Genomic DNA, 23,467 nt, shown 5'->3' on the forward strand with positions numbered 1-23,467 from the left:
AAGTTTTATGGAGATGTCAGTGATGCCTGAGCCCTTCCAACAACCAACCAACTGACTTCGACTGACTCTGAGCCCCTCTCAACTCCCAGTTTCCCTGCAGGACAGACTAGCACCATCCTGTAGGGTAGCCACGAGCCCTGCTGGCACAGTCTAGAACAAGCTGCACTGCTAAACTAAAGGCCAAGCCTCTGGGGGTTCAAATCCACCACAGGCTCCTCAGGAGAAAGATGGGCAGTCCGTCTCCTCCCATATGGAGACACAGTACGTGTGAGTGGGAGTCTTCAGTAAAGCAACCTTGTTCTTCCTTAGAATGGCTGCTGGGCTTGAACTGTCAACCTTCTGCCTAGCAGCTAAGTGTTTAACCATGGAGCCATGGTGGTTAATACAGTAGGATTATATTCACTCCAAAGCCCAGTCAGTGAGTTCATTCTGGTTCATAGCAAAGCTTCCACGCTGGAAATCCTTCCAAGAGGAGACAGCCCTTCTTTCTTCTGAAGAGTGGCTCGACGCCATGGTGGTTGTTTAGGGCGCTGTCAAGCTGAGTTCGACTCACAGTGACCCTCTGAACCTCAGACCTGAGCCCTGTCCTCTCCTGTGCCGTCCTCAGCATCTCTGACACACGTGAGCCCACTGCTGCCATCACTGTGTCCGTCCACCTCATTGAGGGTCTGTCTTCCTCTTTTTGGCTGACCCTCCACCTTTCCAAGCATGATGTTCCTTTCCAAGAAAGAGCCCCCTCCTAATAACACGCCCAGAGTATGACAAAGCTTTGTCACCTTTGCCTCCAAGGAGCACTCTGGCTGCACCTTCTCCAAGACAGAACTGTTTGTTTTGTTGGCAGTCCACGGGATATTCAGCATTTGCCTCAAAGGCATCGATTCTTCTTCAGCTATGGATTCCAACTGCTGACCTTTTGGTTAATAGACAAGTGATTAAACACCGTGTCGCCAGGAGACCTAATTTATCAGGATTAGATTAGTTCCGTGGTGCTGCTGTCTCTTCACCCCGCTGTCTCTGCTCACACAGGGTTCGTGATTGAAGGAGCACAGCGCCTCAGGTCTAGAGGATCACACAGGACAGCAGACGTGATGAGAAAGAGGCAACTGGGCTGCTTTTAAACTGTGTTCTTGACAAGCAAGTATGATCAATTCAGTTGTTTTGAAACAGTAAGAACTCAACTATAAATAGGTACCCTCTATAAACGTCCTTAAAACTTCACAAAGAAAAATCAGCCGCTGTCTCCCTGGACAATCTTCGAGATAACGGCAGGGTACAGTTTGTGATGGTGGCTTCCTGTGCTGTCTAATACACAGGGGGCTTTGGCAGAACAGCGTACTACACCCGGGGGTCGCTAATCAAATGGCTGGTGCTTCAAGTTCACCATTCGATCCATGAGAGAACAAGAAGTCAGTTTCCCCTCAGTAAACATCTAGAGTCTCAAACAGCTCCCGGAGGGCTGCCAGGAGTGCTAATCCACCAGGCGGCAGCGACCGAGGGGTAGTGAGTACGTGTACGGCTGTGGAGCCCTGAAGGTGCCCTGGTGGCACCGATAAGTGCTTGGCTACTAATTGAAAGGTTAGCAGTTCAAACTCACCAGCTGCTATGAGGGGGAAAGATCTAGCATCTGGCTCCTTAAGGACTGCAGCTTGGCAAAGCTCTGGGGCACCTCCACCTTGCCGTGCAGGCCGCTCTGGGGCTCTGGGGCACCTCCACCCGCTCTGGGGCACCTCCACCCTGCCCTGTAGGCAGCTCTGGGGGTACCTCCACCCTGTCCTGCAGGCCGCTCTGGGGCACCTCCACCCTATAGGCATGGACTCCATGGCAGTGGTTTGAGAGTTTGAAACGTGGTTACCCTAACTGGACTGTGCCGTCAGCACAAAATACACAGCAGATTCTGGAGACTTTGGGGGCGAGAGGTGAGGGAGCAATACTTTAGACATGTCGCCCGAGGGAACAACACTCGGAGAAGGAATAGTGGAGAGAGAGGAGAGGGGAGGGGAGGGGAGAAGAGAGGAGAGGAAGACCCCAGAAGAGACGGACTGACTTGGTACAGGGCAATGCAGGCAGGTGTGTCAGGGACAGTGAGACTCGCTCAGGACAGGGCAGGCTTCAGAGCTGTTGTGCGCTGGGTCGTGATGAGTTGCAGGTGTCTCAACAGCACATAACAACATCTCAACAGTGACTTTTTATATATGAGTACATGATACTTATTTTGATAGCATTTAGCCAAGCAAGATATTATTACCAAGTTACCTACTTCTTAACACTTTTTAAATGTAACCAGGAGAATCTTCGCAGTTGGGAAACTTTGTGTCTGACATGTAGGGCTTACAACTGAGCTTAGTAAACTCTAAACTGAGTTCTGTGTCAAAAGGCAGAAGGCTCCGGTGGTGCAAAAGTGAAGCACTCAACCCCTAATTGAAAATTCAGAGGTTTGAACCCACCAGTGGCTGCAGGATAGAAAAGTCTGGAAGTCTGCTTTTGTAGAGATGACAACCTCGGAGAGCCCATGGCAATCCTAGTCCGTCACCGGGAGTCACTGCGAGTGGAAATCAACGCTAGGGCATGTGACAACAGAAGCGATCACATCTTGACATTCCTGTAGGGGGAGCTCTGCTGGCCTAGTGGGGAAGAAGTGGCACTGCCTTGCCAAAGGCAGGTGGTTCGAATCCTCCAGCTGCTCCTTGGGAGAAAGATGGGTATTCTCCTCTGTTACGTGGTAGTTACAGACTCCGAAAACATGCTGGATGGTCAGTTATGACTTGGTTCCGACTCAGTGTCAATGCTGGTGTTGTGCTTATGAAACCATACAATTCTACGATTCCCCCAGCAGGCAGCTGATTGCATCTAAAGCTCTCATTATACTGGACAGGAGGCGACTGGGAGAGGGTAGAGGTAAGTCCCACCAGACCAGCCCCATTATGACTGTGACAGGCCCATTACCTGTCCGGGGCCTCCCCCATTTAGTGCTGCCAATCTCACTCAAGGCTGGTGGTCTGAGATGTGGAAAAACCCAACCTACCTTTCTAAATAAATAAACGTAGGGAGAAGTAGGGGAGAGCCTTGCTGTGGGAGAGAGCCTTGCTGTGGGGAAGCTCCAGGCTGACAGCACCCAAACCTGACAGGAGTGCTGCCCTGAAGCTGGGAAAGAAGGCATTGGGTTTCCTGGGGTTTACCATTTCAAAACCCAAAACCCCAAGCCTGGTGTCAAGTCAAGTCCAGCTCCTGGCGAGGCTGTGGGACAGGACAGGACAGGACAGGACTGGCCACAGAGTTCCCACGGAGGCTCTTCACAGGAGCAGACGCTCTTCTTCTTCCCAGAAGCAGCTGGTGAACTTGAACTACCACCCTTCTGTGAGCAGCCGATTTCCTAAGCGCCGCACCTCTGGGCTCCTTTTGCCACTTGGAGGGAGACTGAAATCAGAATGCACACATGTGCACACGCTAGCCTTTCCCGGCTGTTCATTCATTCGGGTTTCTAAAGATAAGATGACCCAGTTTCCTAACCCAGTTTAAACCAATCTCGCACAAAGACTCTCCTTCCCTAATCCTGTCCCTGAACCCCACAGCGAGGCCGAGTGCCAACTGTGCCTCCACCTGCCAAGGAGCCAACCTTCCTTTTTTAGCATTGTTGGTGACAGGGAAGGAGAGTGGAGCTGGCTCTGTCTGCTCTTGGAACTGGGGGACATTTACATGAAGAATCATCACTGAAGACGCCAGGGTTAAAGCCGAGGGGCCCTTTGGAAAGGACTGGGTAGCTCTACGACTCCCCCTCAGGGGCCTGTTTTAGGCAGTGCAAATGCAAAAGACACTGTCAAGGAATGGGGACACAGTGGAGAGCCCTTTCCTCCACACTCTGCTGAACGCAGAAATCAAGGCGATTCCTAAGTCCAAGTTAAGTCTCTGTCACAGAAGAGATGATGACAGAAGACACTCATCCCTGCAGAGCAGATGGGCCTCTAAACAGGTGAACTTCCGCCAAAGCGGAGCCTGGACTGCAGCCGGGGGTGAGTGTGTGGTTCCTCTCTGAGCGTGACTTCCTGCCTCTAGTAATTCAGCTCGTGTTCCCCAGGTTGGCATCATCACCTCTATTCCAAGTGTGGTTGTCTCTCTTTCCCCCACTGGCCTGTAATCTCTGGAACCAGAACCTCTGAACCCCAGAGTCCTAAACAGGTCCCAGCACAAAGCAGGCACTGGGAAGTGCAGGGTGAATTGGCGAACTCACCAGTTTCTTCAGTTCTACTCTGCTTCTTAATGAATGCGTGAGGCTTACACAGCTTACAAAGAACCAGCACAGGCTTGGATCCCAAGAACATTCCACCCTACAACTCCCAGGACGTCTCTGAGGCAGGGAACATGAAGGCCCCTATTTACAAGTGAAGACAGGCCAAGAGAGGTGATGCAACTTAACTAAATCCACACGAGGACTAGGAAGGCTTCCAGCAAAATTATTTTAACTACTATTTGGAAGCAGGAGTGGCATCCACTTCCTCAACAACATGTCTCTGGAAATTCTATGAACTTTGAGAAACGATAGTTATCGAAAGGCTTCAGATCTTTTGTTCATCAGGTCACTATGAGTTGTGCTCGACTGGTCAGCAATCAAAAACAACAGCTCTTTAGATGTTGACATTTCAACTAACATCCTGAAAGGTCAGGTCAGAGGGCTCCCCAGGATGTCACACCTGGTGCATTGCTCTGTCAGGCTCCCTGACTCCCAATAGATCAGGTCAGAAGGCTCCCCAGGGACAGGTGAGGTCTGAGGCCTCCCTGGGATGTCACACCTGGTGCTCTGCCCTGCCAGGGTCCCTGAATCCTTGTTGGTCTTTGCATGTTAATTTTGAGTCTATAAGAAATTTGTACATCAGAACTCTTCAATTTTGTAAACCCTGGTGAGCGACACTGCTGTGAATGCAACAAGTTAAAAAGGAACAAGCAAAGCAACCCCCTCATGGTTGCTGAATCTGTGCTAACGCAGGCCCCACCATCCAGAGCATGACTGCTCTGCAAGGCGTTTTGCAGTAGTTGTCTGGAGAAGGCCTTTCCTCACAGGTGTTACTAGGTGGCCCTGAACTCCCGAGCTTCTCGTTGGTTGTTGCTGTTGTTGTTAGGTGCTGCCAAGTCGATTACGACCCAGAAGTTGAGCAATCGTCAGGTTCCATCAGCGCAGGAGAGGGAGACCCCGCATGTGATGGACTTTCAAGTGACTGGGGTAATAGGTGCAGGTGTGTCGGAGTCAGTGCAACAGGCTCAGGGCAGGACAGGCCTCGGAGCTGCTGTACACAGGGTCGTGATGGGTCACAGGTGACTGGACGGCATGGTTTAAGTGTGTATTAAAATCCCAGCTGAGCGAGTTCCGGTACCCGTGTGACTCGTGTCGTTAAAGGTGTTCAACTGTAGCAGTTGGTGGCAACACAGCCAAGATGCTGCAGAACCTGCTGGCTCCTCATCAAATTACCCAGAGGACCAGAAGTACTGCTTCACGCAGATGGTTGAAAATAAAGTTCCAGAAAAACAAAAACTATTTCAGGAGGAGAATGGGATTCCAGTGCACCCAGAGGGAGGGTCGGCAGCCACCCTCCTGGACAGAGCCACCGTGGTGCTCAAGGTGGTGGGCCAGCACACACCGGATCAGCCGGCTGTGGCCTCTTTACCCAAGAAGCAGGATTGACTGGACGTTCTCACTGCTGCCCTTGGTTCCGTTTAATTCCGTTTATTATGGACCAGTAATCTGATAAAAAGAGCTCTTCTGTGGGGAGCAGTATTTACTGACTTGTACTGTCACCAATAAAGCAGTCTTTACCACAGGGGGAAATATTCCAGCTGAGAAGTATTTCTCCTGAGCTATCTGACCATGCTGGGTCATAGCTGAGCTCTCCAAGAACAGAACTCTTTCAACATGCGAGGTAGGAGTGGAAGGCTCCCTCTCAAAACTCACTGCCATCGAGGCACTGGGTTCCCAAGGCTATAAAGTGCATGAGACAAGAACTCCTATCTTCCTTTGTGGGAGCAGCTGGGAAATTCAAACCACCTGAGAAGCTTGGCCTTTGAGTTACAGTAGAATCTCTTTCAACATACTTGGTGGTACCCAAGTACTCCCAGTATAAAGGTATCCTTAGCAACATATTTGGTGGTACCTGAGTATTCCCAGTACAATGTCATCTTAACAACATACTTGGCAGTACCCAAGTACTCCCAGTATAAAGGTATCCTTAGCAACATACTTGGTGGTACCTGAGTACTCCCAGCACAATGTCATCTTTAACAACATACTTGGCGGTACCCAAGTACTCCCAGTATAAGGGTATCCTTAGCGACATACTTGGTGGTACCTGAGTACTCCCAGTATAAAGGTATCCTTAGCAACATACTTGGTGGTACCTGAGTACTCCCTGTACAGTGGTATCTACATGAAGGAAGAAATTATACATCAATTAAAGGCAGCCTTTGCCAGGTCTTCACACACTCAAGAAGCAATATTGGTTCAGGTCCAGGACACAAAGTTAGAATGTTAATTAGTGTGTGCTGGGAGAGGAGAAATTATATAATCAAAGGACATTAAGTCATGACACGCTTGCTAAAAATAAAATCTCTCCTTTCTCACCCACCATTCTTTACATTTGCAAAGCACAAAAGATGGCTTAGCTCCCTGTTCAAACTCAGTTAAGGAGTGTTAACCAGACACACCAACAAGAACAGAACAGGATTCCTCAGAACAGCTCTCCTCCCCTCCTCCCAGCGTCTTTCATTCATATGTGCTCTTCCACCACGGGGACTCAATAAACAGCTTCCGCTGACTTATGAATGGCAAACTACAGACCTCAAATTAGTGAACAGCTTCTGTGAATGGGCTTTGGCAAAAAAAGCAATCAATCAGAGACCACCTTAGGTGGACTTTGAGAGAACAAGAGAAAATTATAGGACAAAATTCAAGTATCTTCACACACACACACACACACACACACACACACACCCCTGCCTCTCTGGCTGAAACAGCCTATGGCTCTGAGATACTTTTCAAACTCAACTAAAACCAAAGTGAGCTTTGGGGCTAAATAATAAATCTGCTAAAACTTGGAATATTATTCATAAGACTCTGTTTCTTTGAAAAATCCCCTATGTGACCCCCAACAGTCAGTGGCCACGTGACAAAGAAGATGAGAACGTTAAGGGGTCAAGGAAACAAGCGTGGAAGCCAAACCAGGGCCAAATCGTGAGAATGTCCACGCACCATGATGCATGTGACCAACGTCGCTGGACAGGCTGTGTCGAAATTGTGCAATGGAAACTTAAACTGAAAACACAATGAATTCTTCTTAATAACAATAACAACAAATACATTTTTGTTATTACAGCAAGAAAAAGATAAAAATAACCCAGTCATAAAACGGACAGAGGACTTAGACATCTCATGAAAGACATTCAAATGGGCACCAAACACATGAAAAGAATGTTCAGAATCATTAGTCATCAGAGAAACGCAAATCAAAATCACCATCAGATATCATACACACACATGCGTGTGCACAGAGCGAGAGAGTGAATATATATAATAATAGGTGGTGAGGAATTGGGAAAATTGGAACCCTTGTATTCTATTGGAGATAGGAATACAAAACCATAGAGGCATTTTGGAAAATACTTTGGTAGTTCCCCTCAAAAATCTAAAAATAGACTTTTCATATGACCCGTCCATCTTCTCCTGAGTATATCTTCACAAGAATTTAAAACAGAGACTTTTAAAGGAAACATTAGCCAATGTCCATTGCAACACAATATATAGTAAAAGTGGAAACAATCGAAACGGCCATCCACAGATGAGTTAAACAGTAAGTGAACACACTGGAAGGCTAGTTCAGCCAGCGGGGTAAATGAAGTCTTGGTATATGCTATTATTTTGTTGTTGTTGTTGTATACCATTGAGTCAGAACTGACCCATAGCTGACCCTCAGTGGGTTTTTAGAGGCAGTTAATCACATGGGAGATCGCCCATCCTGCCAAGGAGCAGCTTGTGGATTTGAACCACATGCCTTCAGAACTGCGGTGCAGATTTTTACCGCTAGGCCACCAGAGCTCCCAATATATGCTATGCTGTCATTGCTGTTATTGTTGTTGATTGTCTTCAAGTCAAGCACTACTCATAGGGACCCTGTGAACAAAAGGCTGAACCCCCTCTACAACTAGCGACATTTATCAAGGTTCATAGAGTGTCTGGAGGCATGTTGTTTAGGAAGTTGATGTCACTCCTAGTATGAGTGAACTAAGCCAATCAAAAGGATGATTCTTGTATGATCTCACTTATATAAAGAGACAAGAAAAGAGAAAAATATAAAGATCAAGGTCTATTAGCAGTCAACTGCTGGAGGGCCAGAACATAGAAAGTGAACAATGATAGAAAGATGACACTGATTAAGGGTAGGGCTACACATTCCACTGTTCCTATTCCTGTCAAAAAGTTGCATACCTGTAAAAACCTAAATTGACTCAAGTCGGGTGATAGAGTTAAAGCAAAGGGGGAAAAAATAGCTGCTGAGGCTGCTTCAGTGCAATCAAGCACTTCAGTGGGCAAGGTCCTTTGGTTTAGTGATTTACAATAACAGCTTCATGCGACAGGCTAGTTACTTGGCCTAGTGATGTGTTTAGTGTCGCTGGTCTACATCCCAGCTTGTTATACAGTGCCTGGGGTCTGAAAGCTCCAAGCAGCCAGTCACCTTAGGCACAATAATTGGTCTCTGTTCACCTGGACCGACAGAGGTCGGAGGAGGAAGCGGCAGGAAGAAAGGGGAGGATGTACAAAGTAGGCTCCCTCCGCCAACAGCTGCCTTCTTTGCCACGAGACCAGAGACACCGGGCACAGGCGGGGCCTGGTTACCATCACAGAACACTTTGATCAAAGATTCCATGAAAGAATTGTGACTGGGAACATACAGAACAGAATTTCAAAATTTCATAGACTCTAGAATTTCATTCTGGAGACTAAGGTGCGCCTGATACAGGCCATGGTTTTTGCAATCACTTGTTATGCATCAGAGAGTTGGACAATGACTAGGGAGGATAGAAGGAGAATTGACGCCTTTGAGCTGTGGTGCTGGTGCTGGAGAAGAGTACTGAATGTACCATGGACTGCCAAGAAAACAAACAGATTCATCATAGAGAGGGTTAAACCAGGCTGCTCCTTGGAGGCAAGGATTCTGGGGCTTCGTCTGACATACTTTGGACATGTTGTAAGGAGAGACAGGTCTTTAGAGAGGGACATCACGCTGGGTAGAGCAGAGGGATAGCGCAGGAGTGGAAGACCCGCTATGAGGTGGACTGATTCAGTGACTGGGGTAATCGGGATGGGTGTGTCAGAGGCAATGAGATTGGCACAGGATAGAGCAGGGTTTAGGGCTGTTGTACATAGAATCGCTATGAGTCGCAAACGACTCGACGACACATAACAACAACAACTAGAATTTCATAGACTTTCTATAGCCATAGAGTGCAAGAATCCCAGAAACTCTTACATCTTTAGATGTTACACCAAAAAAGATCCCTTTACGTCTTCTCCAAACCTAACAATAGTTTTGCTTACCTAGCTAAAAAGGTCTGCCTTGAGCCCTATGTTCTTTTAAGAATTGTCTACATGGGATCAGATTTACTGCAGCAACTTGAAAGATTAGCTAGGAACCCTGGGGGCAGTGAGTATATGTTAATGGAAGAGGAACAGGAGGGAAAGTAGGAATGGGTGCACAAGTCTGAGACTGTTACCAGCATCACTGCATTGTGTGTGTGGAGGCTGTGGAGTTGCTGCATGCTGTACTGTATATACACTCAACAACGAAAGGAAGGAAGGAAGGAAGAAAGAAAGAAAGAAAATAAATTTAGGAAAAGTAGCACCAAGAAGCCAAAGCAGAGGGAAGAATTCAAGACATCAAAGAGCTGGACAGAAGATTTCAAAAGGCAGCACGGGATGACAAAGTAAAATATTACAATGAAATGTGCAAATAGCTGGAGTTAGAAAATCAAAAGCGCCATACTCACTCAGCATTTCTAAAGCTCAAGGAACTGAAGAACAAATTCAAACCTCGAGTTGCTATAATCAAGGATGCTTTGGGCAGAATAGTAAAAGACCCAGGAAGTATTAAAAGAAGATGGAAAGAGTATACAGAGTCACTGTACTGAAAGGAACTGACAGACACAGAAGAATTTCATGAAACAACATATGAGCAAGAGCCTATGGTGATGAAGGAAGGTCAAGCTGCTTTGAAGGAACTAGCAAAAATTAAGACCTCAGGAATTAATGATTCACCAATCGACATATATCAGCTAGCAGACGCTGCCCTAGATGTGCGCACCATGTTGTGTCAAAATATCTGGAGAACAACCACTTGGCTAACTGACTGGAAGAGATCTATATTTGTTACCATTCCAAGAAAGGTGATCCCACAGAGTGTGGAAATTATCAAACAATATCATTGATTTCACATGCAAGCAAGATTCTGTTGAAGATTATCCAAAAAGGACTGGAACAGCACATCAACAGAGAACTACCAGAAGTGCAGGCTGGGTTTAGAAGGGGTTGTGGTACTAGGGATATTGTAGCTAATGTTAGATGGACCTTGGCTGAAAGCAGGGAGTAGCAGAGGAATGTATATCTGTGTTTCATTAATTATGCAAAGGCATTTGACTGTGTGGATCATAACAAAATGTGGCTGACTCCGAGAAGAATGGGAATCCCAGAACACTTGATCATGCTTATGCGAAACCTACACTTGGACCAGGAGGCAGTCGTCAGAACAGAGCAAGGAAATACTGCATGGTTCAAAATTGAGAAGGGTGTACACAAGGGATGCATCCTATCTCCATACTTTTTCAACCTATATGCACAACAGATGATCCAGGAGGCTGAGCTCTATGAGGAGAAGTGTGGTATCAGGACTGGTGGAAGATTCATCAAGTCTGCATTATGCAGATCACACAACCCTGCTCACTGAAATTGAGGAGGACCTGAAATGCTTGGTGCAGAAAGTCAAGGACTGCAGACTTTAATATGGATTGAGGCTCAATATTAAGAAAACAAAGATTCTCACCACTGGACCAATTGGCAGCATCAGGATGGTGAAGAGATTAACAGCTTTAGTTTACTTGTCTCCACAGTCAACACTTTTGGCAACAGCAGCCAGGAAATTAAAAGACATATTACGATGGGAAAGTATGCTATTAGGGACCTCTCCAAAGTACTGAAAAGCAACAGTGTCACTCTAGAGACTAAGGTACTCCTGATATAGGCCATGATCTTTGCAATCACTTGCTATGCATCAGAGAGCTGAAAAATGACAAGGGAGGATAGAAAGAGAATTGATGCCTTTGAGCTGTGGTGCTGGAGAAGAGTATTGAATATACCGTGGATGGCTAAGAAAATGAATAGATACATCCTGGAGAGGGTTAAACCAGGCTGCTCCATGGAGGCAAGGATTCTGAAGCTTCATCTGACATACTTTGGACATGTTGCAAGGAGGGACCAATCCTTGGAGAGGGACATCATGCTTGAGAGAGTGGAGGGACAGTGCAGGAGAGGAAGACCCTCTATAAGATGGATTGATTCAGTGAACCCTCTATAAGATGGATTGACTCAGTGACTGGGGTAATCGGAGTAGGTATGTCAGAGACCGAGAGATTGGCACAGTACAGAGCAGGGCTTAGGGCTGTTGTACATAGGGTCGCTATGAGTCGCAAGCAACTTGACAGTCCATAACAACAACAACAACACAATAACAATAGTAACAAAAAGAAAGAAGTCACCAATCAGCTAATATGCCCAATTCACTGATACAAGAGTCGTTCACCGTTGAGGTGGGGGTGGCACTATAAAGGGCAGGAAATGTCTAGCTTGTAAAGTGGCATCCTACTGTGGCATTTGGACAAGAACAAACTGGGAGGAGGGTAGAGAGAATAGTGCAACAATGAATGAGTGGAAGCCCAAAATCTCTGTAAATGTTTATGAAAATTAATAAAATATAATTATAGAAAAAAAAATTTAAAAAAAATAAAATAAAAAAAATAAAGTGGCATCCTCTTGTTGTTTGGGGTCATCAAGTTGAGCACAACTCATAGAAACCCTCTGAACAACAAACCTGAACCCTGCCCTACCCTGTGCCATCCTCATCCTCTCTGACACACCTGAGCCCACTGACGCAGTCACTGTGTCTGTCCCTCTCGTTGGTGGTCTTCCTCTCTTTTGCACAATGTCCCTTTTCAAGAACTAGCCTCTCCTACAACATGTCCAAAGTATGAGAGACAGAACTTTGCCATCTTTGGTTGCAAGGAACATTCTGCCTGCACTTTTCCCAGGACATCATGGTCTCTCAGGAAAACGCCACAAAGCAGAGGCAGCCTGGGCTGAGGAAACAGCTGCTACGAGGAAGCTGTGTACACTGTCTGCTTGGAAGGGACAGTAGCACTCGGGCACAGGGAGTGTTCTGCTTCCACAGCTGCAGACCCGGGCAGCGTACCTGCAAGTGACTCACAGCGTTTTATCTTCGCCTTTAACACATGTGACTGCACATAACAGAGCCTTGTTCCATCCATTGCTGCCTTGCCAATCTGATTCATGGTGAGCCCTCGTGCGACAGCGCAGACCCGTGCCCCACTGATGTTTCTGGCTGGCTTCATAATGTCCACCTGGATGGTGCTGCGCGTATCTCAAACACCTGTCACAGGGGTTACAGGTTGTGCTCATAACCGAAAGGCTGGCAATTTGAATGAGCAGCTGCTCCAGGGGAGAAAAGCAGGCTTTCTCCTCCTGTACAGGTTAACAGCCTTGAGAACCCGGTGGAGATCACTCAGCTAGGAGCCACTTGATGACAGGGGGTTTGGTACCTCAAGCCTAGTCATTATGCCAAGGACGGCACAGGACCAGGTTGGGCACAGGTTTCTAGGAGTCAGAATCAACTCGCCAGCACCTAATAACAACATCTCTGTGGAAGCAGCCCCCATCAGGTCTTTCTCCTGTGGGTTTGAACCTCCAACCTTCAGGTGAGCACAGGGGACACACCATGTGCGCCCTCCAGGGAGAGGCCTGCTATGTTCCCAGGGGTTTGTCAAAGGAGCTCAGCTGGCGGTCGCACTGAAAAGCATTCCGCCTGACTCACAGTTATGGGGATTCAGAGAAGAGGGACGCCCCAGGCTCTGCAGTTGTCCAGAGGGAAGAAATGACACTTACGCTCCAGTCCAAAGTCGCTCTGGGTTCCTTGGCGGGGCCGTTGGCCACAGGGAGGTTGAGGGGGTGCGCGGGGACCAGGTGCTGCAGGCCGGCCCTGGAGATCGCCTTTCTGCAACAAGAAGAGAAATGGAAACCACGTCAGAAGGGAGGGCAGAGCTCACGGTGCTGTGGCCGGGGTTCCCCTCCCACCCGCGAGCCTCCACGGAGGTGCCGGAGGGCCACCGCCGCATGCCAGCCTGTCTGCCTACTGTCTCTCAGCTGTCCCTGGAGCTGAGACGCTGGATGCCACAGCACCAAGGTGTTACAGGCCAGCAGGTGCCCAGGGACCCGCAGAGCTTTCAAACTAGGAAGAGAGGCCTGGTCATCCACTTTCAAAAGTTACTCAATAAACACACCATGGGGCACCAACAAAAGGCTGTTTGTGTGGCTCCCTGTGGACACGCCATGGGACACAGTCAAGCCCTAGAGAAAGTCGTCATGTTTCATGTTCTGTGCCCCCAAGAAGGCCCAGTGTAGTGTTCAGGTGTTGGGCTGCGAACCGAAAGGTCAACAGTTCTAATTCAATGGATGCTCTTTGGGAGAACGATGTACAGTCTCCTCATATAAGGATTCCCATAAGGAAACCCATGGAGGGTCTCAACAACATCAACAACAAACAGAGCTGACCCGGCAGCAGCTGGCGTTGGGTTTTATCTGCTGGTCCCAACCCAGGCGAAGCCCGGCGAAGCCCTGCAAGGCCCGTCGAGTCACCCATACCCCTCACCTGTGAACAGAAGCAGGTGAGTAAAGACTTCTGTGGGTTATTTCTTCTTTATTGTGGTTGCAAACATAAAGCAAGTTGTTTGGTTTTTTTTAATTTTTATTACTTTTGTGTGAGTGTACCGTCAAATCAGATCTGACTAGTACAGGAGGAGATTGTTCCTCCTTCCCCGGCAGAGCATCTGGTGGATTCGAACCGTGCACCTCTGGGATTGTAGTTGCAGCTCCTTACCTCTAGGCCACCAGAGCTCCCCCGTAAAGCGAGTTTTCTATAACATTAGTAGAAGAAACTCGGATCTCTACCACACATATAAACCGTCATTAGGCAGGAAAGGGGGCAAGGGTAGTAAACTGGCTGCCAGTCACTGTGAAGAGACATCCAAGGCAAAAAGCAAGTTGGTGGGGTGTGGGGTGGGGGGTGGAATTTTGAATCCCCCATCTTCCTAAATAACTAGGAGAACAAATCCTTTTTCTCTGAGTTTACACACGCACATACATTGGGTTTTGCTCCTGTGTTTGTGATGGGTTTTGTTTTCCCTAAGCAAGACGACAATGCCATTCTACCCCAGCCCTCCAAATCCATGCAAGCTCTTTTTCCATTTGTCTGTGCGCTGATGGCAGAAGATGGCATTTGAGACGCAGGTAGAACTCGCTGCGCGCTGGAGTCTCAGAGGCAGCAGACTACAGTCCGCTCTAATTAAAAGGAAATCAATGAGGTTTCTCTGTCTCATCTCTTCTTCCCGCCTGCAGTCAGGAAACCCGTGAAATGCTGAAGACTCTTTGCATTCATCTCACAACAACACTTCACAGGGGCTGAGTGTAATCGTGAAAGAATCTCCGAGAAGGAGACCTGCAATAGCAAGTGAGAAATGGAGCAAGAGGTGCCGTCTCGTGCAGCTCTGAGCACACAGCCACACCGCTCCTCCACTGCCTGCCAGGGAAGACCTCTCACTGACGAGAGTGTCAAGGTCATCATCCATCTAAAACAGCTTTCCATTACTTCCTTCACTCCACACACACGAACACTCCAAACTCCCGAAGAACAGGGCTCCATTCATTGGCTAATCTTATTACATTCCAGCCCTGGGGTGGACCACAAGCACAGTCAATAAATGCTTTCAGAGTTAATGAATGAACTTGACCGAGAAGCCAAGCAAAACAGCTTGCTGATTAGATCAAGAGCCGAGAAATTTGATTCGGGTCATCTGAATCATCCCTCAGTCCTTTCATTTCATGAGATTCCTCTCAGACAGGGACAGAAACTCTCCGAAGCAGCTCCTTAAAACCGAAGCTGAGCCCACCCCCTTGAGCTGATTCTGACTCAAGGAGACCCTTCCTCACGTTGCCCAGCTGCAAACCCTAATGGGCACAGACCACCTTGTCCTTCTCCCAAGGAGCAGCTGGTGGGTTTGAACAGTCAACCGTTTAGCTTTGCAGCCCAACATAGAAGGGATTCTGCCACCAGGGCTCCTTCAACTCCTTGAAGATAAGAGTGAATATCAGTAGAACCGAGGGTGAAGGAACCAAAGAGACACCAGCCCCGCTGTGAACATTCGGATGGTAGACGATAATGTTCATATTGTCATCATCTACTTATTGAAAGACACCTACAACATAAACCAAAAACAAACAACAACAATCCAAGCCCACTGCAGGGGAGTCGACTCCAACTCAGCCGAACGGACAGAGGGAGCAGGGTTTCCAGGGCTGCGGACCGTGACGTCAGCAGACTGCTTCATCCACAGCCCCCGGGGGAGACTGCTGCGTTCACTGAATCGCCAGGGCTCCTCACAACATGCCCTCTTTATAAGCATGCTTTTATCAGTCACGGGAGAGCAAGTTGTTGTTGCTATTTCCAAAGCGACTGTTTTAGACAGAATCTGCTCTGTTACAGATCATATTCAGATCCCAAAGAAGACACTTAAATCTGTGAGTGTGTGTGTGATTGAAAACAGGGTTGACGCGAGACCACAGTGGCGAGCGGTGCTGACCCAGCATGACCAGTGTCCTGGTAAAAGAGGAGGCAGGGACACAGCAGACACAAAGGGAAGATGCAAGGTGGGGGGCAGTGCCGGGATCACCCGCTGCCGTCAGTCCCAGCGAAGGCCCAGGATCCGAGACAGCTGCCCTGCAGGCTCCGGACACGCGACACAGGAGCCTTCTGTGGCCTGACATCACCAGCATGCAGTCCTCTGGTCCAGCAGCACCAGGAAACCAGCGGACCCTCTGAGGATCTGTACTGCTCATTCCTTTCAAGGCTCTCTGCACCAGTGTGACTCCAAGTTTATAACACCGTCTCCTGTCCCACCAACTGTCCCTCGACGATCCCACATGTGAGGATGGAGACATCTTGGGGTCCTGTCTTTTCATATGGGAAGGCATCAGGGCCTCTGGAGGCCCACTTGGCCGGGTCATCTCCTGAAAACAAGCCACTGGCCAACTGGAGACAAGTAGACTCGGTTTGTCCCAGTAACGGAGCTGATGGCCTGAAATGTCACTTGGTACCTTGGCTTCTTCCTCAAGATTCTTAAGAAAGCTCTCTTTCTTTCTCATGCCAAAATATCAACCACGGAAAACCAGAGTGAGTACAGTTCTCTCTGACACAAATGGTCACCATGAGTCAGAATCAATTCAGTGTCAATCACTATCCCTCGATCAATCGATCAACCGATCAATCTATTGCCTTGGCGTAGTGTGTTGCATGTTGGCTTCTAACCTAAAGCTTGGCAGTTCGGGTCTACCAGCTGCTTAGCTGGAGGAAGGCAGACAATCTTCTATAAATACTTAAAGCCTCAGAAACTGCATAGAGGATCACTATGAACTGGAAACTACTGGAAGGCAGGGAGAGTTCTAGGAGTCTTGAGGAAGAAGAACACATTCAAAGCAGCTCACATGCCTTCCCGGCCAGGCCAACTTCCCTGGCTGCGGGCAACATTAGATGGTCCACACCGAAAAGCTGGACCCAAGCCCCCCACAGCTGTCCACTATCCCACCAGAGACACATGTACTGTGTAATCATTTCATCTTACATGTGAGTTCTGTGTTTTGGGTGATTTTCATGCAAAATTGACATTTTCAAGAATGCAACTGCCACAGAAACAGAGTGAAAGTCTTGTTTATTTTGCTCACAACTTCCCTGAGAGTTGCAAGCTGCTCGGGAGAGCACTTCAGCACAACACACCTGGATTACCCACGTCTCAAATGGCTCCATTCACCGCAGCTATTTGCAGGTGCCTGTGCACCCTCCACCTGCAGTGGGACCCCCCCCCCAGCTTGCCGTGTCCCCCCAGCCTGAAGCAGGCCCTCTGCCTGCAGTGGGCCCCCTACCCTGCCTACAGCGGACCCACCCTCTGCTTGCAGTAGGCCAGCCCGTCTGTTTATGCCAAAGCCTCTGGGTGTTTCTGCTCAGATGCTGGGCCAAGAGCTGCAGTCACATAGATGCCCAAGCTACCTCATTATGTCTGTGAATGAGACTGGCCCTAGGCATTCACATACTGGAATCATCCACACACCCACCACTGAAGGTTTTGGTTGAATGTTGCAATCATGCTGAAGATTTCAGACGAATCTAGATACCAAAGTAGTCTAGTAAGAAAGGCCTGGAGCTCAACATCCCAAAAAGAGCAGGTAAAAACTTTGTGGGTCACAATGGTCAAATTTAGTGTGGTCCAGTCATGGGGTTGGTACAAAATCTGGGAGTTAACTTCACATGACGTCTCCAGGAACTGGGAGACAAAGACAACTGTTTATACCAAGCATGATCTAGGGGATGGGAGGTGACTCAGGCCATTGACTTTGTCTCTTACATACTACCAGGGAACAGATTTTTGTCATGCACAGAATTCTTTTACACACTTCACAACAAGAAGGAATTACTATGCTTGTTTCCTAAGAAAAGAAATTATAGCACAAAATGGTTAGGCTACTCACACAGGTAACACAAGGCATGGTCCCAGGGAGATGAGACTCCAGACACTTAATCCCATATTGCATGCACTAACCAGCGCTCGGTGATGTGTCAACAGTGAGAGAGAGAGAGGAAGAGAGGAGGAAAGAGATGGAGAGAGGAGAGGAGAGGAGAGGAGAGGAGAAAGATGGAGAGTGGAGAGGAGAGGAGGAGAGGGAGAGAGGGGAGAGAGAAGGAGGGGAGAGAGAGAGAGAGAGAAACACACACTCCTCCTTAGAAGCAAGGACAGTGGGATTTCATCTCACGTACTGGTCCTAAACCTATGTGTCAGATGAGAAGAAGCCTTCTGGAAGGACATCCCTGCTTGTCTGGTGGCAGAACCCCCTTGAGAGGACCCCCCTTTTATGCTTCGAGTTTCCACTGTGGAGCCAACTGACAGGGACCCAAGCCACAAGAGGGGAGCTGCCTGCTGCACCTGAGGCAAGGTGAGTCAATTACATGAACTGCTCCACAACACTGGCCAGTCCGCTGGGCATCACAGCCCAGCCAAGCTGACATATAAATGTAGCCATGAGACGCCCCAGTAAACATGTCTGCAGCCCCCGCCTCCACGCACAGCAGCAGTGCCCACACCTTCGCCTGAGCTCGCCGTGGTAAATCGCTGAACAAACCTGCTCTTTCTCTGATTGCTCTCAAATAGCCCTAGCTCCCTGGACGCTTCTCTCCACTCCATAAACATTTGACAAGCTGCTGCTCCTGGCAGGCAGTTCAGAGGGGTTACTCAAACAAGACAGCCTCCTTCGAGTGCTGGTAAACAAGCCCGTACTTGCCAAGGAAACCCACTTCTCCCCTCGCCCTCTGCCCCTCCACCTTCCTAACACACGGGAGTGGCGGGGGCGTTGTTTTGGGAGTTTCAAAACCTTTGTATTGGTTTGCAGATAATCATTCCTATACATCGTGTTTTGTACATGTACTTTGACTTTGTGTTTTATACAGTCTCATATGCTGTGTTTCATTCATTCATATACATATCTAGATACTTAATTATCATTGTCCTATAACTATATACTATTTTAAAGCACTCCTTTGTCCACTCAGACAAATGTGCAAACATATTGTAAGATGTACCATCCAAATGCCATATATATTACATGCTTACACATTTATATATTACATTGTTGTTGTTTTTATGTGTCATCGAGTCGCTTGCGACTCATAGCGACCCTATGTACAAGAGTTTTAAATGCTGTTCTATCCTGTGCCAACCTCGCCATCTCAAACGCACTCATTCCCACCGCTCCAGTCACAGAATCGATCCATCTCACCAAAGGTCTTCCTCTCCTTCGCCGTCCCTCCACTCTGCCAAACATGATGTCCCCCTCCAAGGACCAGTCCCTCCTTGCAACATGCCCATAATATGTCAGATGAAGCTTCAGAATCCTTGACTCCAGGGAACATTCTGGCTTCACCTTCTCCAGGACAAACCTGTTTGTTCTCCTAGCAGTCCATGGTATATTCAACACTCTTCTCCAGCACCACAGCTCAAAGGCATCAATCCTCTTTCTATCAACCCTATTCACTGTCCAGCTCTATGACGCATAGCACATAATTGCGAAGACTATAGCCCGGATCAGGCGCACCTTAGTCTCCAGCCTGACATCATCGCTCTTCAGTACCCTTGAGAGGTCCCTCACAGCCAACTTTCCCAATGCAATTCGTCTCCTGATTTCCTGGCTGCTTACACATTTATCTTTGTGGTGTTGTCTGTCATCAAGTCAGAACCTACTCATAGCTGGTTTTCAGAGGCTGTGAATTGTGCAGGAGATTGTTGTTGTTGTTGTTAAGTGCCGTCGAGTCGCAGGCGACTCATTGCAACCCTATGAAGGAGAGTCCTCAACGCTTGGGTGCCTTTCATCCTCTCTCCAGGTTCATAGGGTTTCCGGAGGCAAGCTATTATGGAAATGGATGCCACTTCTCCTTCCAAGTGCAGGAGATTACTCATCTTTTTCCCATGGAGCAACTGACAAGTTCAAATCATGTGCCCTTGGGCTGGCAGCATAACTCCTTACCATGAGGTCATCAAAGCTCCCTATTTATGCATTTATATTATATAAGGATAGATAGACTTGTTGTTGTTATATACCATCATGTTGGTACTGACCCACAGCTGACCCTCCAGTGGGTTCTGAGAGGCAGTAAATCACATGGTTGTGAGTTGAATGCCCATCTTTCTCCTGTGGGGTAACTGGTGGATTTGAACTGTATGCCTTTGGGTTGGCAGTGCAGCTACTGATCCTAAAAGACAGAGTAGAACTGCCCCGTAGAGTTTCTGGGGCTGTAAATCTTTATGGAAATAGATTATCTTATCTTTGTACCTTGATGCGGCTGGTGGATTGGCACCCCTGATCTTTTAGTTAGCAGTCCAGTGTTAATTATGTGACCAGGGTTTCTGTCCCATAAAGATGGCAGCTGGGAAAAAATTAGGAAGTGTTTCCATTTCTAGCACGTGCGGTTGCCTTAAGTTGAGGGTCAACTGAGCAGAGCTTCTAGTTTGGTTCTGTTTTTTAATCTAAGCCATACAAGCAGTTAGTAACCAGACCAAGTGTGGAACCTGGCCATCTGGCTCTGAAGATGTCATCCCTCTGAAGGGCTGAGAGAGAGGAGAGGAAGGAAAGCTAGGAGCCGAGAAGCACCGCAGCCCAGCCCAGCCCAGGGCCGGAGAGCACAGCAGATGGACACACATCCAGGAAGAGGGTGGCAGAAGGACGTCAGGAGAACACATTCTAAAGTGCAGCGGCAAGTCATTGTCTTGCCGATGGAAATGCCTCCTTCACCTCCTCCCTCCGAATTCCCCCTCCTCGTGAAAGTCATCAGGAAAAGCTGCTGTGTTTTAAATGAGTGGACTTTGCTGTTTATGAAACCTGAATAAGAGACTGGATTTGCCATTGAGGTCAATGACTGTAGAATAGACTTGGGCATCGGGATAAAAAGATAATCCAAAATGGAACAAATTTAAAAAGAGCATGAGCTGGGACTAGAAATAACCGTAAGAACATAAGCCCTCAGAGAGGTCACAGGCATTTCAGGGAGTGCAGTCAGATGCATCCTGTTCCCAAAGAAACCATCAAAGGGCACAGCTGATCTTTGGGGACCCATTCCCCATTTCCAGGCCAGCATGTTGTCCCCTGACCCTTGTGACTTCCCATCACTAGTGTATCTATGCTGTCTCAGCCCCATTTTGGCTAACTAGGCATCATCCCTGACTAAATAAACACGCAGAAGCCCAAGAGTGTCTGCATCCTCAAGGCGGCTCATAAAACAGAGAGATCTGCAGGATCCGAAGGGATGAAGTCAAGCATCGTGCGAAGTAGATCAAATAATTGGCCTAAACCATAACACAGAATGTTGTAAATGTAGTTGTTCAGGGGTGAAGTTGTGGTTAGAGGCAATCAGCCCTAGGCATACGTCAGAGAGACCCGCGAGCATGCCTATGTGTGGAGGTAACACTTTCTGTATCAGTGAGGGGAAGGTCCTGGCAGGAAAGAGTTTAACCGTAGATGATTTGGCTGATGAAATTTTACTAAAGGGATTAATTGCTTGTGAATACAGTTAGGGAACAAACCACCAGCTATTTCTGTAAAGCTAAAGGAATAGAGGCTGTTTGTCTCTCCAGGACAAACCTGTTCTTTCTCTTGGCAGTCCATGGGATGTCCAGTATTCTTCTCCAGCACCACAATTCAAAGGCATCAATTCTTCTGTGCATGCCTTGTTGTTGTTATGTGCCATTGAGTTGCTTCTGTCCTGTGCCAATCGCACTGCCTCTGACACACCCATCCCGATTACACCAGTCACTGAATCAGTCCACGTCATAAAGGGCCTTCCCCTCCTGCGCTGTCCCTCCACCCTCCCAAGCATGATGTCCCTCTCCAAGGACCGGTCCCTTCTTACAACATGTCCAAAGTATGTTAGATGGAGTCTCAGAATCCTTGCCTACAAGGAGCTGCCTGGTTTAACCCTTTCCAGGATGAATCTGTTTGTTTTCCTAACATTCCATTGTATTCTCAGTACTATTCTCCAGCACCACAGCTCAAAGGCATCAATTCTCCTTTCAGCCTCCTTGGTCATTGTCCAACTCTCTGATGCATAACATGTGATTGCGAAGACCATGGCCTGTATCAGGTGCACCTTAGTCTCCAAAGAGACACCATTGCTCTTCAGTACTTTGGAGAGGTCCCTAACAGCAGACTTTCCCATCTCAATACGTCTTTTAACTTCCTGGCTACTGGTGCCGAGAGTGTTGACTGGAGCCAAGCAAACTAAAGCTGTGAACAATCTCAATCTCTTCACCATCCACCCTGATGCTGCCAATTGGCCCAGTGGTGAGAATATTTGTCTTCTTGACATTGAGCCTCAATCCATATTGGAGGCTGCAGTCCTTGACCCTCTGCAGCAGGTGCTTCAGGTCCTCCTCAGTTTCAGCAAGCAGGGTTGTGTCATGTGCATAATGCAGATTGTTAATAGATCTTCCACCAGTCTTGACCCCACATTTCTCCTCATAGAGCCCAGCCTCCCGGATAATCTGTTCTGCATACAGGTTGAAAAGGTTATGAAGACAGGACACATCCCTGGCGTACACCCTTCCCAATTTTGAACCCTGCAGTGTTTCCTTGCTCTGTTCTGATGACTGCCTCCTCGTCCAAGTATAGGTTTCTCATTAGTGTTCTAGGATTCCCATTCTTCTCAGAGTCAGCCACAGTTTGTTATGATCCATCCACACAGTCAAACGGCTTTGCATAGTCAATGAAACACATTCCTCTGGTATTCCCTGCTTTCAGCTAAGATCCATCTAACTTTAGCTATAATATCCCTAGTACCACGACACCTTCTAAACCCAGCCTGGACTTCTGGCAGTTCTCTGCTGATGCATGCCTTCGTGAAAGTTAAACTGTCAACTGGAAACAGAACCCAAGAAAGAACTGTGGCCCCGTGCTCTCGTGCACTGCACTCCATAACCACCTCATCAAGCCCGGCCTGTGAGTGAATATGTGCTTTCTTTTTCCCTGCCTCTAGCAACAACTCTGCATCTGAAAGCTGGACAATGAATAAAGGTGACAGAAGAAAGACTGATGCCTTAGAGTTACTGTGTTGGAAAAGAGTGCTGAGTGTCCCATGAACTGCTAAAAGAACACATAAGTCTTCATGGAAACAGCCCAAATGTCCAACCACAGACGAATAGATTGAGAAATTACGGTACATTCACACAATGGAATACTATGCAGCACGTAGGAACAATGATTTTGTAAATTATTACCTAACTTGAGAGAGACTGGAGAGCATTATGCTGAGTGAACTAACTCAGTCCCACAAGGATAAATATTGTATAAAACCATTATTGTATAATGAGTATAAGGATCCAAGAAAGGTGGAAGATGTTGGAAGCAGAGGGATGAGGATATACAGGGGGAAAGGGCTTAATCATGGGGTTGTACAATTTGATGGGAGGCGGTGTGAGGGAAATTGAAAGAATTTGTTCTTAAAAACAATGTATTCAAATTTTGTAAATAAACTATTAGAGGGGGGAAAGAACAGATAGGTCT

The 23,467-nt window shown here is 47.7% G+C and overlaps 1 protein-coding gene across 1 annotated transcript in view; it reads right to left on the reverse strand.

Moving 5' to 3' along the window:
• Positions 1–13,434, reverse strand: part of DGKI (diacylglycerol kinase, iota) — a 341,252-nt gene extending 327,818 nt beyond the window's left edge. Inside the window, exons 1-2 of the mRNA XM_006887211.1 lie at positions 13,394–13,434; positions 13,205–13,313 (exon numbers count right to left, since the gene is read on the reverse strand). Coding sequence (XP_006887273.1) covers positions 13,205–13,313; positions 13,394–13,434 — 150 coding nt within the window. The remainder of the gene's footprint in view (positions 1–13,204; positions 13,314–13,393) is intronic.
• Between the last annotated feature and the right edge of the window lie 10,033 nt (positions 13,435–23,467).

The sequence above is a fragment of the Elephantulus edwardii genome, unplaced genomic scaffold, assembly GCF_000299155.1.
Source record: "Elephantulus edwardii isolate Elephantulus edwardi_28Jun2011 unplaced genomic scaffold, EleEdw1.0 scaffold00055, whole genome shotgun sequence".
Lineage (NCBI taxonomy): Eukaryota > Metazoa > Chordata > Mammalia > Macroscelidea > Macroscelididae > Elephantulus > Elephantulus edwardii.